At 50.3% G+C, this 15762-nt stretch overlaps 7 protein-coding genes across 7 annotated transcripts; 2 read left to right on the top strand and 5 right to left on the bottom strand.

Annotated features, from left to right (window-relative positions):
* Nucleotides 1-1267: 1267 nt before the first annotated feature.
* Nucleotides 1268-2597, bottom strand: CTAM01_05578 (uncharacterized protein; the record flags this gene model as incomplete). The annotated part of the gene is made up of 3 exons (XM_060521608.1): nt 1268-1588; nt 1646-2341; nt 2460-2597. The coding sequence occupies 3 exons, from the start codon at nt 2595-2597 to the stop codon at nt 1268-1270; spliced, it is 1155 nt and encodes a 384-aa protein (XP_060383822.1).
* Nucleotides 2598-3235: 638 nt separating this feature from the next.
* CTAM01_05579 (uncharacterized protein) lies at nt 3236-4593 on the bottom strand (the record flags this gene model as incomplete). Its single annotated transcript, XM_060521609.1, has 2 exons — nt 3236-4357; nt 4441-4593. 2 exons carry the CDS (start codon nt 4591-4593, stop codon nt 3236-3238), a joined length of 1275 nt encoding a protein of 424 aa, XP_060383823.1.
* A 465-nt stretch (nt 4594-5058) lies between these two features.
* CTAM01_05580 (glutathione S-transferase) lies at nt 5059-6063 on the bottom strand (the record flags this gene model as incomplete). Its single annotated transcript, XM_060521610.1, has 3 exons — nt 5059-5253; nt 5306-5942; nt 6032-6063. The coding sequence occupies 3 exons, from the start codon at nt 6061-6063 to the stop codon at nt 5059-5061; spliced, it is 864 nt and encodes a 287-aa protein (XP_060383824.1).
* Nucleotides 6064-6764: 701 nt separating this feature from the next.
* Nucleotides 6765-8442, bottom strand: CTAM01_05581 (cytochrome P450; the record flags this gene model as incomplete). Its single annotated transcript, XM_060521611.1, has 4 exons — nt 6765-6946; nt 7015-7711; nt 7783-8304; nt 8377-8442. 4 exons carry the CDS (start codon nt 8440-8442, stop codon nt 6765-6767), a joined length of 1467 nt encoding a protein of 488 aa, XP_060383825.1.
* A 1091-nt stretch (nt 8443-9533) lies between these two features.
* CTAM01_05582 (uncharacterized protein) lies at nt 9534-11345 on the bottom strand (the record flags this gene model as incomplete). Its single annotated transcript, XM_060521612.1, has 4 exons — nt 9534-10254; nt 10311-10774; nt 10832-11157; nt 11222-11345. The coding sequence occupies 4 exons, from the start codon at nt 11343-11345 to the stop codon at nt 9534-9536; spliced, it is 1635 nt and encodes a 544-aa protein (XP_060383826.1).
* Nucleotides 11346-11805: 460 nt separating this feature from the next.
* Nucleotides 11806-12797, top strand: CTAM01_05583 (gluconolactonase; the record flags this gene model as incomplete). Its single annotated transcript, XM_060521613.1, has 2 exons — nt 11806-12111; nt 12177-12797. The coding sequence occupies 2 exons, from the start codon at nt 11806-11808 to the stop codon at nt 12795-12797; spliced, it is 927 nt and encodes a 308-aa protein (XP_060383827.1).
* A 354-nt stretch (nt 12798-13151) lies between these two features.
* Nucleotides 13152-15613, top strand: CTAM01_05584 (uncharacterized protein; the record flags this gene model as incomplete). The annotated part of the gene is made up of 7 exons (XM_060521614.1): nt 13152-13220; nt 13278-13372; nt 13439-13606; nt 13663-13815; nt 13871-14085; nt 14131-14172; nt 14229-15613. 7 exons carry the CDS (start codon nt 13152-13154, stop codon nt 15611-15613), a joined length of 2127 nt encoding a protein of 708 aa, XP_060383828.1.
* Between the last annotated feature and the right edge of the window lie 149 nt (nt 15614-15762).

Here is a 15762-nt window from a genome sequence, read left to right on the forward strand (position 1 = left end):
ATTTTTGATAAACTGGGCCCGGTGACGTTTTTGGACTGGTCCGGCCTGATAAACTGGGATTAGAGGTGGAGCTACCAAAGCACACCTTGCCACTATCACTGACCTCAACAGTTTAGCACTTTAGCAACATGGAGAAACGAGACATCTGTGGCTTGAATGCTTGGAAGTCTCTGGAGACCAATCAAAAGGCACGGGGGAGACGGAATCAAGTCTAAGCATTCCAGCCTCAGCCTGGGTGAAAGCTGTATTCACACCGGAAAGCGACTTCAAGAGACAATCATCAACGCCTAACGGAAGGAAATCCGCCCTCTCTCAAAGACTCACCTACCTAAATTTAGCACGCAACCTCTAATTCCCCAAAACCCTTGTTATATCCGAGCTATTGGCAACTGAGCCCTGCAATTCAGGGTCTCTTCTCGTATTGTCACCGACGCAACAGAGCTCGTGGCTGGAATTCCAATTTTAACTTGCCTCATGTGACCGTTTATTGAGAGACATTGGCAGTTCTAGAGCTTCTCCAACTCATCTTGGGGCATTTGGCCTTTCTCCGCCTGCACGCCAGGGTAACGATGTTGGGGAAGCTTGTGGAGAAAACCCCCTTATTCATCGGGCCCCGGCTGGGCACCACTGGGCCGAAAAGCTGGAGCACGCCCCTGAGAAAAAACAAAAAATATACGGATCCCAAGGTGGCGGTGCTTTATGATCCCGACACCGGTGCCGCGAGTCATGGGTGGTTTGCGGATGGACTGAACTTGCTACGAACACCTACGTGTTGCGTCCAGCTGATGAGCTTTCCTCAAAACCTCATATGCCCATTCTAAACATCCCTTATCCAGTATTGTCAATCGGAATTGCCCGTATTATAGTCGTCAGGCCTTGAATCCTTCTCACCCCTCATTTGAACCCCTATCTCTGATGGCTGGCGCGGTCTGAAAAGGTCAAACATAAAGTGTTGCAGCCGAGTTGAGAACTATGCTTTCTCAACATTCGACAGGGCACGTGAGCTATTCTAATAGAGTCCTGCAAGGCCTTACGTCTCGGATTATGCTCTGCCCACACATGGTCGGAATGAGTGAGATGTGGTCTGTGGGTAGCTCTTGTGTAACATTTGCCCTAAGCTACCTCTGGCACTAATGATCATGATGAGAAGTCCTCCATGGGAAGACTACCTTCCAAACAGCGATAACTCACAAAGCCAGGTGGCTTTCCAATTCCATGCCTTCCGATAACCCCTATGGACCATCCAGACCTCCTCTTAGGAGATCATTCAGAATCTCACAGCAAAGAACAAGTAGAACAACAAAGCCAATGCAGTTGCCCAACACAGCGTCGCGATGATAAGATGGGGGCGATAGGAGAGGGTCTCCAGGAGGTATAGGTGGTAGCGGTTGATGTAAGTCGAGGCAACAATGAAGCCCACTTCCCTGGCTACGAACTCGACGATCTCGATGCGCAGCTCGCGAGGGCTAAGGACAGTGTTGTTAATGTCGCTCAACTCGGACTGTGTAAGCAAAGGTGTCGACTGCACATGGTGTCGACCCTCCAACATCTCGCGAACACCATGTAGCTCCTGATTAATTCGACCCAACTAGTCTTCCTCGTCAGTGAGGAACTCCTCGGCAGTGATGTACTCCTCGTCACTGACCTCTTCAGTGAGTTGTCGCGTTAGATCCCTGAGGGCCCTGACGGTATCGGACCACTCGACCAGACGGCTGAAAGCCAGCTCCAGTGCCAATGAGGCGTTTATGTCGCTAAGAAGGATGTCTTCATGCCACACGCCAAGGGGCTGGAACGGAGTGAAAAGGCCACCACCATAAGTCAGTGAGCGCAACGGAAAGATCTCGCCGATGGTCGCAATGGCACTCCGGCGCTCTTGAATGGCGGTGGCAGGGTTCTCCGTAATTCTGGCTCTCATTCTGGTGATGATGCGAGCGCTCTTGATCACGATGGGGTTTCGCTCAGAACCCGCAGGGGTAATCGCTTCGAGAACACGGGGATCGGGGACGACATCGGCGAGACTACCCTCAGAGATGTCGGAAGCAGCCTCATCGATGTCAGAACCATCGAAGACAGCGTTGCTAAGGCCAGTCTCAGAATCTTCCGAATTAGACTCTGTAAGGATAGGAGAGTCCGGGACGGGGTTAACGGGATGAGAAATCGAAGCATTGTCGGCCACGTAGTTCGAGTTATTGAGAGGAAGAGGAGGCAGGTTTCTCAGCTGCTCGGGAGTGGCGTAAAGGGTCGTAGCCCACTGCACCGAAGACTCGCTTGCAGAGCCATCATCAGAGTCATCATCGTCATGATCAGGGAGATCGGCTTCATAGAGACGCCGTTCTTGCATCTGTGAGACCGAGGTGAGTAGGAATGATCTTTTTTTATTTTTCCTTTGAGCCAACTTCACACTGTACCTCTGGAGATACAGCGAGGCAGGGAAAGGATGAGGATTGGGAAGGGCATACCTGACGGGCTCTGCGTCTGCGTCTCGCGGCGCTGCGGCTGCTGCGGAATGGCAACTGAGGACCGTCGCTGTCAGAGGCAGACTCCGAGGCCGAGTCCGAAGCAGAATCCAAAGAAGAGTTCGAAGTAGAGTCAGACATGGCTTTGATTTGTCTTGATTGTGATTTTGGGCGATTGTCTGTGATGCCAAAGTGGCCAAGAGTGAGAGAATGATGGAATATCGCCCTCTGTTTGTGGCGTGGAAGTAAGGAGAGTGTGTTGAATGGAGTGAGTACCTTATGTTGAGGGAGAAAGGCGAGAGAAAGCTGAAAAGTGAGATTTGGGAAAATATTCTTCGCCCCAGGTGCAGGTGCGAAAGGGGTGCGCCTGCCTCAGTATCGTTTTGTTTATTTTCGACCACACAGTCGTTCTAGTTGTGTCAGCAATGAAATTCTCACCAGCATCTCCAGTTCTCACTCAATTAATGTGAATATAGCCAGTGCTTTTTTGATCAAGAGTTCCTTGCCTAATCCAGATAAAGAGGTTCATCTTCTCACACCATACTTCGCATTTCACGTTCATTGATGAATGAGCACACTGCTGCAGTTTCTATAAGGATGACTGGTGAAGGATGTATAGATCAAGAGCTGCCAAGTCTTGCCTACGATTCCTGAGCCTGGAGTCCACCTCGCCCCCTCTCAGGCTGTTCACCCAGACTGTGTCATTCTCCTCATCCAAATTCCGCTCTCTTGACAAGTGACATTGAGGGCAGATTCAATGGAATCCTTTGGAGTAAAGACTAACCGCCCTCAGCAGAGCACTCCGCCTGTTCTTGGGTTTGCATCTTTCTGGCTTTGGCCCACTCCGACTCTGCCGCCTCCTCCATTTTTTGCACCACAGTCCACACTTCCTGGCAGTCTCTGATCCCGCGTTCAATGCGACCCTGAATTTTCTTCATGCACTCGATCTCAAGGACGGAGAAGAATCCGCCATCGGTTGTCTCGCTGACATTTGTCTTCTTCTCACCCTCGTCGGGCTTGGGGGAACTCTCGACCTTATTGTTGTTCTGCGCGTTTGACGACTCTGGGGCACTCTTGGGCTGCGTCCCCCCAGCTTGCTCATGGGTTTCCGCAGCACTGTCTTTCTTGTTGGTCTTAGCCATCTTATTCTTGTTCTTGGGTATTGCTTGCTGTTTGATATTGGCTCCTGGGTGGTTCTTCACGGTCTTGGAATTGTTGTCAATGTTCTCCTTTGCCTTGACTTTCTTGCCCTTAGAGACTGTCGATTTTTTGGTGATTGCTCCAGCGTTACTCTCAATAGTCCAGGAGCCTCTGCTACTCTTATGCTTTGCCGTGGTCTTCGTATTCAAGGAGGCTGCTCGCTGGTCGGTGTTGAGCTGTGGATTACTCTCAGCAATCCCAATGGCGTTGCCGGCCTTCTGCTTCTTCGCCTTCTTCCTTTTGCTCTTGGGTACCGCCAGATGATTGGTATTGGCCACAGTATTGCTCTCGGCGGGGCCAAAAGCTTTGCTCATGTTGTCCTTTGTTTCGTTCTTCTGGTCATTCTTCTCTAGACCCTTGGGAGCCATGGAACCACCATTCTCATCGTCCTCGTTGTCCTCCTTGATGTCGGTCAACTTTCTAGTCTTTGTCTTTGTCTTCTTCCTCTTCCTCACGTTCTGGCCGTTCTTTGTGTTTCTGATGGGCCCAGCATCATTCTCAGTACGCAGCTCGGTCACCATGAGTAAATTTTCAACCAGCTTTTGGTGTTGAAGGAGCCCAACCGTCAGGTAAACAATCGACTTGCTCAGCCTAGGCGGAACTCTCATCACAACGTCGAGGAGGTTGGTAGGATCTTCGTCGCACTCAGACGTGAGTTCTTTGAGCATCTTGATATTCTCCAGCAAGACTGGGTCATCGTGCTATCAAAACCATTGAGATCAGTCAGTGATTTGATATTAAGGCGGCAATGACAAATAATAAACAGACTGCTAAGGATACTCACCTCTAGAGCGCAGTAGCTCATGTCGGGAGGTGTGTAAGGGCCCCAAGACCTCGCGAGCCTGGCAATCGATGGATTTTGGTTGCCAAGAGCGTTGAGAGTCGACTCCTTCTTCGATGGATCCTTGAGAGGTGCGGGATTCTGTTGATCGCTCATGCTGGGCGGCTTGAAAATGACTGAGTAACGTGATCTTCCGATATCGCTCTCGAAATCCAAGACCACTAAGTATGTGTATGCTTTGGTGATGCGATTGGGATAATCAAAAAGCATTCGGGGTGGTAATAGAATAAAGGGTCAAGAGATTGAGTTGGTGTGGGGAAAAAGATGAGGCGGGGTCCAAAGGCTGTGAAGACGCGAGGAATTGTGGTGTGTTCTAAAGCAGAACAACAAACAACTGGGTGAACTTTCAAAATGGTATGAGATCGCAATAGACGGCAAGAGCGAACGGGCTACCGAGAATGGGATGATTGGGAAAACAATGCCATATAATTTCAAGGTGATGCTTTTGTTGAATGAAACATATACGACTATTTGAGCTTGAACATATGACTTTTATTGCAACTCGTCCATCCTAACATATGTTCGGGCAATGAACCTTTCTAGATGACACCAGTCTCACTGTCACTCTTCATCCAATTCAGGATAGTGACGGTAAATGCCCTGCGAATATTTTTGTCTACGATCGCTAGCGAGGTATTCTTTGATCTTGGGCCGCTCCTTGACGGCCTCATAGAGCGCAAAGAGACCCTTGTAGTCGCCAGTAGCCTCGATTCGCTTCAGAGCATTGGGGAACGCGAACTTGAGACCATCGATACACTGATCGCATTAGCATCCTTAGAACCACAGCGCTTCGGAAGCGATATCTTACCTGGAAGAGCACCAAGTCAGCGTATGTCAAAGAGCCTCCGTAAAGCCATGGACCTTCGCCGCTGGCCTTGCTCTTGAGCACCCGCTCAAAGTACCCAAAGAACTTGGGCAACCGATTGGCGATGTAGTCCTTCGCCTTGAGTTTACTCTCCTCCTTCTGGTCCTCGTAGTACAGCCCCGTCGCGATGGGGTGGTGCGTGTCGTGAGCCTCGTTGCTGAGTCCGTCCAGCGCAGTCAGTGCAAGACCGTTGACAATGTAGATGCCGTCGTCACCCTCTGGCTTCTTGGGTGCGAGGCCGAGGCGTGGTCCGAGGTAGAGCAGGATGTTAGGCGTCTGGCTGATGAGGAGGTCTCCGTGCTTCAGGATGGGAGGCGCCAAGGGAGGCGGGTTGTGTTCGTCGCCCAGGTTCTTGTCATCGATCTGAGCCAGAACGCTCTTGACGCCGTCTTCGATCTGTGCGGTATCGGTGTATTCAGCGCCGGCCTCCTCGAGGAGGAGACGAACGTGTTCGCCGCGGCCGGGGAGGCCTGGCCAGTAGATGAGTTCGTAGGAGACGTCCTTGGAGGACTTTTGACGCTTTGCGCTTGGAGTCTCGGCCATTGCTTCGGTGTATGGGGTGTCAATGAGATGGAATGAGCTCAGGGGCAGTCAATTGAGGCTTTGAGGAGGGCTCAAGCGTATGATATGGATGTGGCGGTGAAGAGGTGTGTGCTAGTTGAGGCTTACATAGGAAATCTGAACCACGGGCGGCTCAGCATGAAGTCATAGGGCGCGGTCGAACCATTCCGCCGCAAGGGGCCGCAGCGGGGTAGTGGGGTCCTTGCAGCCGATGGCGGGGCACGGCGCCCTTGAGCCCCGCTCCGTATCGCCCGCGGGTTGCTGCAGCTCAGCTGTGTCTTTGTCATCTATGGAATTAGCTGGGACCTCCCCTACTAGAGGAGATAACGTGCGAGCTTTAGTTTCCAATGGATAGACTGTGTAGGATCATGTACTTCCAGTCAATTGATTTCATTTTGATAGGGAAAGTACCTCGATATGTGCACATCCATCTTTGGCGGTCCGTACCCCAGTTCCACAACGCGGCATGACATGGGAAAGTTTACTTCCGCATCCGAATTCCCCGCCGGACTAAATGCCTTGGCTTCCGAGAAGAACACTACAGTACTCCGTACAGGAGTGTCAGCTCAGCTTGATTGCAGCTCTGAAGTCTCCATACGGTCAGTCATCGTCCCACGTAAGCAGGCTGGGATATGCAGCCTGCCGGATCTTTTCTGCTTCCGCAAGGGGTCCCGAAGCCAGCTGGTTCAGCTTCTGCCCCGCTTCTGCCCTTCCAAGTCCTGTCCAACCGACTTGGTTCCGCACTGGTTCGCGAAAACGAGGCTCACGGTACGATTTGACGTATCCAAAGAACTTATGATGTCCCTCGTGTTCTTCTCTATGCCAACAGTTCGATGTACAATTAGCCATCGAGCTTAATCAAGCATCGATGACCGCTGGGAACCATCAGGAAATGCAACGCTGGCTCCATATCCTTGTCGCACATGCCTTCGAGATTAGACACAATTGCTTTCGGGAAAGCCTTGAAAAACCTAGCAGTGATGAGCCGGAGCTCTATGCGAGCCAAATGCCTTCCCAGGCAAGCTGTTTCTCGCTGTCAGCAAAACCTTACCTCAACGGCGAGAGCTGCCGTGGTTCGGAGTAGGGCTTACTACGGGCACCACCGCCAAAGGGCATGGTGCAATCCTTCATCTCCTGCGTGGTATTCTCCCACCTCTCGGGATAGAATCTATAGGGGTCAGGGAACGCATGCTCGTCCCGGTGAAGACTGTACGCCTGCGTTGTAACAGTGAATCCTTCGGGAATAAACTGTCCCGCAAGCTCCGCGCCGCCAGGGGGTACAATCCTTGGAAGCCCACACGGCAGAGCGGTGTAAAGCCGTAGTGTCTCATTGACAATCCAGTTCACATACGTCAGCTCCTTCAACTGATCGTATGTGTAGTTGTCCGGAAGAGCATCCAGCTCTTTCATGAGCTTGGCTTTGATCTCGGGAATTTTGCACACCGCCCAGACGAGGTAGATCATCGAGTTGGCGGTCGTGTCGCTGCCACCCACGATGAAGACCTGCGCGTTGTCGCGGATCTCGATCGGGTTCCAGGTCTCTTCTTCGCCGGCGTTGTAGAGCTTGGAAAAGACTGTCGGGTGGGGATCTGATCCAGTCTCTTCGACGCGCTTAGCGTGGCGGTCTAGGGCACCCTGAGCGTAGTCAAAAGTACGGTATTGGATTGCGGTGGCTTCTTTGAAGACTGGAATCGGAAGGTAGAGAGAGATTTGGGCGATTGTGGGGAACATGGACCGTAATCCGCCGACGAAACCGAGACTGACGAAGTCGTTGACAGATCGGTTCTTCTACTCGAGACCATGGGTTTTAGTGCAAGCCCCAAATGTCTCGTCGGAACTTTGAAGAGGATGCCACATACCTTGCCGCTTTCCAAATTGCCGAAGGACTCTCCAAAGGCTAGATCACCGATAACATCAAACGAGAGGAACATAAACCACTTCGCAATGTCGGCTGCACCTCGAACCTTGTTTTCGTCACGGATGCGCTCAATAGCCAAGCGGACCTTACTGTCGATGCGAGGGAGGAACGTCTTCAAGCCAGTCTCTGACATGGGATTTGACAACAAACGCTTGTACTTGCGGTGGATCTCTGGGCGTATCTCGTTGAACACGCTAGAGGAATCCGTGATGAGAAGTGAGTAGAATGGCGACTTGAAGAATCCGGTCTTCACGCTGTGAATCCGCTGGCATGTTGGTGGATCAGAAATGTCGACCTCGTGTGGACTGTACCGCACCACCGGCCCGTACTTGGCGTGTAGATCGTGGATCCAATCGGGGTGGTGTGCTGTGATGACCTTGAATGTCGATGGCAGTGTTGTGAACCTGGTGTACCATGGCCCAGGAATATTCGACAACGGGTTTGTGAGCCCGGCATAGACGTACTAGCAAGCCATTTGTCAGTGGTAGGTACTTTTAGATACATCAGTGAGAAGCCCGGTGAGTTGGAAACGTACCGCAGCCAGTGCGATGCATACGAGCGCACCACCGAGATAAACAGGATTCGTCTTCAAAATGTCCATCTTACTAACAGTGACACAAGTTCATTGACACCACTAGCTACTCATCAACTCAGCGTGAACACAAGACACGTTGACTTTATACGACCAGGCAGCAGGAGTTTGCCGACTCTGCCAACGATCGTCGGAATCCCCCAACTTGACCGACCAGCGATATTGGTCAGCTGTAGCTGATCGTATACGGCGTTTGAAACCAGACTGACGCGTGATGCGTGTTCTACGGTTGCTTTGGGAATATGTCCTAGCCACTCAGGTTGGCGTACAAGAGGAAGCAGGGGCCACGGGGGAACAGCTGGAGTCGTCCGGTCTACAAGGTTTGGAGCTCAGACATGGAGTCCGTCGGCACCCGTCCAGGATGCGATGGGCTTATATGATCAAGAGCATCATCGCGATGATGGCTTAAAAAGATAGGCAGTGCAATGTGTGGGACGAATAAAGCCGCTGGCTCCGCCCTATGCTAAGGCAGGAATGGACAAAGCCAAAGTCCGTCACATCTAGTCTCGGACGAGTTCTGGGCAGCGTAGGATTCCAATTCCGTCAGTGTCGCGACAGTCCGGAGCAAGCCACAGAGCCGCGGAAAGTTCTCGGTCGATCTGTGGTTATTTAGCTCCGATCGTTCCATCTTCTAGTTTCAAGTTACTTTTGACAAAAGCCTGTGTTGCGTCACTGCTGGACTAGGAAGGTAAGAAGGTAGGGCATAGATCTTGATAAGACGCCTGGCGCCCAATGCTTTTAGACTCAGAGATCCCCAAATTATCCCACCTTACCCCCTAAGCTCAGACTTTCCTTGTCAGAAAGAATGACAAGGCAGAAAATTCGGGTAAGATTCCCGAACAGAGTCATTACCCAAAAAGACTTTTACGAACACAGGCGAGGCCGGGTCCTCTCAAACGCCAAATTCTTTGGACTTTCTGATTATTTGGTACACAGATTCGAAGCTCAAACAAAACAGCTATTACCGTCTCAAAGATGTCTGTGCCAAGACTTGAAGGCAAGTTTAGCAAGACAGGGCAGCATACACGTCAAGTCATCCCGAGAGCTTCAGAAACCAAACTGTCGCTCATAGAATCTATACTATAATAGCCAATCAAGTCTTAAGCCAGGTGCATAGCCGCACCATTCTCTTCTTCTTTCCCTCCTTCCCCTTTGTCGTTGTCTTGTCTCACCACCGGGCGAGCTGCAAGATCTTCAGCCTTTGGATACGCAACCTTGTAGACGGTGTACCAAGGCCGGTTGAACAGGTTCTCCATTGACTCTAAGGATCTCCCAGAGGTTTCCGGCATGGCAAGATAAACGTACACGAGTGAGACAGAACAGATGCTCGCAAAGAATATGAACGCGCCATAGCGTTCTGTAGCGGCCAGAAGGGATGGCATAGCTCGCGAGCAGCCAAAGTAGAAGGCCCAGTGAAAGGCCATGAGAACAGATACGCACAGAGATCTGATTCTAATGGGGAAAACTTCTGCGCTGACGAGGTATGGGATGGAAAACCATCCTATAGACCATGCGATTGCATGCAAGTAAATGGCCGCGATGGCAGCTTCGCTTGCTCGTCGCGCTGTTGGATCTGCAGAAATGTCTTCTTGGTCACGTCCATTGGTGACCTTGAGGTAAATACCAACGAACAGAAGCGTGGTAATTTGGAGACAGATTCCGGTGAGAAGAGATCGCCTTCTGCCGATGAAGTCGATAACGAAGACCGAGAATATTAAGACTGAAACAAACTTGACAATGGCATAGACTCCGGTAGCAAGAAGACGACCCTCTTCACCCTGTATCCCCAGATATCCAAAGATGGACGGACTGTACTGCGTGCTGAAACGGGCCATAAGTCAGAGGGGTATTGTCGCTGTAGGGGTCGTTGCACTTACATGGCATTGGCTCCGCTCCACTGAGAAAACAAATGCGCTAGGAACATCAATACAAATCGTCGTCTATTTGGCATATCGGTCCACGTCTCTTTAGCAAGATCGAAAACCGAAGCGCCTGACACAATCTCCAATTCGTGTTCCAACTGTGCTTGCATCGCGCGAAACTCATCGTCAACATATGGATGATCGGCTGGCAGACAACGGAAGTCACAGAGGACCTTGAGAGCCTCTGTTGGTTTTCCACAAGAGAGCAGAAAACGGGGAGACTCGGGCGTGAAGAATGTTCCCAGGCCCCAGACAATCGCCGGTGCAACTTGAAGGGCAGTCGGTAATTGCCATTGGATTTGGTTCCCTGCGTAGTGTTTCGTGATGCCGTAATTGAAGAAGAAGCCGAATACAACGCCAAGTTGCTGACAACATGTGTACTGTAGAGTCAAAAGACCGCGGATCGATCGAGGTGCAATCTACAACGCGAGTCAATCTTTGCCGTCATCGTTCTTCATAGGAGACCTCATCCTCACCTCGGAGATGTACACTGGAGGCAGCACAGTTGTAGCACCAATACCCATACCAGCGATGATTCTAGAAATATAAAGTCCCGCCATATTTCCAGAAGAGAAAGTCTGCCCGAGAATGCCAGCAACATAAATCAATGTAAAGATCTGCATCGTTCGTTTGCGGCCCAACTTCTCAGTAAGGTTTACGCAAGCCAAGCAACCAAAAACAGCACCAGCCGTTGCGATAGCCACGATCCAGCCTTTGGTATTTGAGTACTCGCTCTCGGACTGGCCATCGATCCCAAATCTGGTTTTGAAGACGGCCATGGTGACTACAGATGCAATATTACCTACGAAAGATATTCATTAGCAAGTATTCTCTGAGAATAACAGTAGTCAAATACCGTGACTTACCCTCGTCAAAACCTTTCGCCACCCCTGAGAAGCTCCATGTCCAGGTGCATATAAACAAATAGCGGTTGAAGATCTCTCTGGGACTGTCCCGTATGGCTGCAGTTGTGGCCTTGATGAGAGACATTGTAAGAAGCTTGCAGAAATAACATCCTCCGTGGGGATTGATTCCTACACGTAACAAGTTGTCATCTTCAAAATGCTGGCAAGGACGGTCCTGACTGAAATAATATTCTCTCTTACTCACGGCATGCTCCGTTAGCTTTCCCCGGACCCAGTAAGCTGCTAAACCCCAGAATTCGGGGAAGGTGTGCGTAGAGCAGTGGAGCACTCACGTAACCGCTAAACACCACCCGGACACACACCGAAAGTTAGGTCCGGGCTCAGTCCGACGACACCAGGACCACCGGATGATTTCCGTCCAGGTCGATTGCATGGTCGCATAAACCTCGCGAAGCACCAAAGAGAATAGCGATGATAGAATGCCCGCTTCTTTCAAGGTTAGCATGCTTCCTTGACTTTTTGCACCGTCTTCTTGGGTTTCATTATCGCCAATTGAACAATAATCGTCTACGTTACTGCACGCAATGAACTTTTACCCGGTACCTCCGATCATACAAGCTGAACTCTACATTCGAGTTCCAGATGAGCTTCGTTGCCATGGCAAAGAAACTGAGTGGCGAGGTGGCTTTGCGCGCCCATTTCAACACATCTTCCTTGAGGGCCCAATCGTCGATGATCTTGGCAACCTTTACATAGTGGACATTCCCTACGGCCGAATCCTCAAGATTGACCCAAAAAAGACTATAAGTGTTGTTGCAGAATGGGACGGCGAGCCTAATGGGCTTGCGGCAACTGACGATGGTCGACTGGTTATTGCCGACTACAAGCAGGTTCGTAGATCCAAACCGCAGTATTACTCCTGGGATCTCGGCCTCACCGAAACGATTGTGCTTAGGGAATACTCTCCTTCGATCCTTCTGATCGGAAGATCAAACCGTTGATCACCCGGCGTCACTTGGAGCGATTCAAAGGCCCAAATGACTTGATTGTCGATTCGAAAGGAAGCATCTACTTCACCGACCAAGGTCAAACCGGCATGACAGATCCAACTGGCAAAGTCTACCGGCTTTTACCTGACGGAAAGCTGGAGACACTTGTAGAAAATGGAGTATCCCCAAATGGACTGGTTCTCTCACCTGATGAAAGGTTCTTATTCGTCGCCATGACGAGATCCAACCAGGTCTGGAGGCTTCCTCTTCATCCCGATGGAACAACAACCAAAGCTGGCGTCTTTTTCCAGTCATTTGGAAACGCTGGCCCAGACGGCCTGGCGATCGATGAAGAAGGCAGTCTTTTCATCTGTCATCCAAGTTTGGGGTCCGTATTTGTGGTTGATTCCAATGGGATCCCCAAGGCACGCATCGTGAGTGGAACATCCGGCATCAACTTGACGAACTGCTGCTTTGGTGGTTCAGAAAATAAGACCCTCTTTATCACAGATAGCTTGGAGGGGAATATTCAAAAGCTCGACTGGCATTGTCGAGGCGCACGACCGCAGCCAAGCCTTAGGCGATAGTAGATATGCCAATGACGTTAGATTTTTGCATTCGTTTACAGGTGCTATTAGCAATTTTATTACAGAAAAGAAAGTCACTCGAGACGGCGGAGTCAGTAAGATTCGGATGCCCGCGCAAAGCAACTTGCTCGGAGTGATTCCGACCCATTACAGGGAGGGGTCAACCCCTCACTTTGCAATTGTGACCAAAGTAGCCGAGCCAAAGCCGATTTGCCCATCTTCAAACGCACCGTCGGAGCCACTCCGAAAATCGTGTCACAATCAATATCGATCGCTTAACACATGGGCTACACCAGCTGCAATCTGCGCATTATTCTTGAAAGCATTCCTTGACTTGACAGCTCGGCTCGAAGAATGAGCTCCGCAGCAGATCGACTACCCCGGCTCCCAGCCTGCCACTTATGTTATCAGAAGAAAATCAAAGTATGTGCCGCTGTCGACTTCAAGAACGTAAGCGGGGGGCTAATATGTATTGCCCAGTGTGACAGCACCAGGCCAACATGTACTCCGTGTTCGAAAACTGGCAGCGACTGTGTTGTGCTCAATTCTGGTGGTGACAGAACACTTTCACGAGCGTAGGCGTTGATGTACCTCGCTACATTTGAGTGTTAAATACTTGGGGAGCTGACGAATTCGCGTAGAGAAATAGATCGATTAGAACAGCTTGAAAGACAGTTGACTCAAGATGTGGACACCTTGCCGGCCGATGAGGTCCAATCGTGTGACGATGCGACCCAGCCTGCCGCAGAGACTGGTCCGACTGTCATCTCCATCGAGAACTCAACTGTCTCACACGGAGAGGGACTCGGGTGAGTTCGCAATTGACTATGGCGCCTGCACAGTAATATGACTAAGATTCAAATAGATTCATGGCTTCTCTCTTCGCAGATCCAGACTTGAGAAGTAACAACACCGAATTACTACAACTATTGGCGAGAGTTCCTAGCGCCTCTGAACCTATTCTTCAACCTTGTGGTCCTCCTCCAGACGAAGAAGGCAAGGCTCTGTTCGATAAATAGTAAGATTCCCTCTTCAAGCACCCATCGAACCATTGTTGTGACAATTTTACATAGTCTGAGTTGGTCTCACGTGCAAAGTCCTTTTCTTCGCCGAGACGAGGTCAAGAGTCTCTGTGGCCGGGTCTTCTCACACGAATCGGCCGGCCAACCTGCTTCAAATCACGATCTATTTCGCGCCTGTATGATTCTTGCAATCGGTTCAGTGCTTCCATTCCTGAATGGCACCCACGGCCAGCACCCCGAAGGATACTATCTCGCTGCCTTGCAACGTATGGGGCCAGACTTTCTTACACGAGGCCTAGCCTCAATCCAAGACCTGCTCTTAATATGCCGCTTTGGTATCTATCATCGGATAGGTATGTCTCGTTCGAATTTTAACGAATGAATTACGAGCCATGCTCATTGTGAAAAGGCACGTCCATTTGGGATGTCGTTCGGCTATGTGGTCGTCTGTGCATCGAACAAGAATTGCACCACAGTGATAACGACTCCATGAACTTCATGCAAGTTCAAATGAAGCGACGAGTTTTCTGGCAAGTCTACATGATCGACAGATATAGCTCTACGGTCCTGGGAAAACCATTTAGTATCGATGATCGCGATATTGAAGTCGGCTTTCCGGCGGATGCAAATGACGAGGAAATTGTCACTGCCAATCAAATTTCAAGCAATTTTGAGGATTTTCGATCATCTCACGCCACCCTGGACACGACCGAGATGACCGTTTTCTTCATCTCCGTGCGTTTGCGGCAAATCTCTTCCAGAATCCACTCCGAATTTTCTAGACTTGCCTGCAACTACCTTCAACCTCCCAAGAGTCATCTGGCTCCTGGTCATATATTTCAAACTCTCAGCTGCTTGATGCAAGACCTACAGAACTGGAGAGATAATTGCCCGACATTTCAGCAGCCCAAATGTCTGTATGAGTCGCAGGACTGGTATGATCTCTTACTGGCTAGGGAGCAACTTTACCTAGTCCGACGAGCCATTGATCTTATGCCCAAACGAGGCGGGAAGACGCCCCATCATATTTCCGTCCTATGCCTCAGGATTGCACTTCGAACGATTTGGGCTTACTCAAGACTGTGCCAACAGCGACCACTCACCACACATACCCGCAGCTATTTTCACATGATGTTTACCGCTGGTCTTTCGGTGCTGTTTTGTGTTTCTACCGCAACGAAAATAGACAAAGAAGGTCTTTCGGATGCTTCAGCCGGACTGATTCGGTGTGAAGAGACTCTAAAGAACATGGCGGAGCAGTTACCAAGTGCCAAACAATATGTTGCCGTCTTTGAAGCTCTTCGACGAAACACCACTCGAAAACTAGACAAAGTTCTCGAGAACTTACAATCTGACGTCCTATCTCAAAGCAAAACACTGGAATACACGAGAGCCGGGTTCCGGCAATCATCAGAAAGATTCTCTGAACCTCTGGTAGCCTCAGGATCTTCGATTCTTGGTTCGCAGTGCGTCTCAGGACCCAGTGCCCTGAGTACGAATCTTGATGCCAGAGTTCAAGAAACAAACTTTCCAGGAAGCATTCCGAGCAACCTTTCGTTTGTGCCTGCCGTTGAGAGAGCCATGGTGGGCAATCCTATAACATTATCCCACGGTTCGAGAAACACGTGTGGGCCAATACCAGCCACAGCCACTTTTTCCCCGGGAAGCGGTTTCATGGACTGGGCGCTTTTAGGAGACGAGGCACTATGGAATATGGAATCCGCCTTGGGGGAATATGTGTACGGTGATCCAGAGAGGCACATTGGAGCGTTGGATGCGTTTGAGTTTCAATGATACATACGGCTTACAGTAAATCTCAGCGATGATTTAGCAGGTAGGCAGTACATTGCAATCAGGCAGTATATTGTAATCAGGCTCTGAACGTATTGGCTGCCGACTAATCAAGATCTCAAGTCCAGTAGGAATGAAAGAACCTCAAGTTT

Source organism: Colletotrichum tamarilloi, assembly GCF_030869305.1.
Source record: "Colletotrichum tamarilloi strain Tom-12 chromosome Unknown Scaffold_14.1, whole genome shotgun sequence".
Taxonomy (NCBI): domain Eukaryota; kingdom Fungi; phylum Ascomycota; class Sordariomycetes; order Glomerellales; family Glomerellaceae; genus Colletotrichum; species Colletotrichum tamarilloi.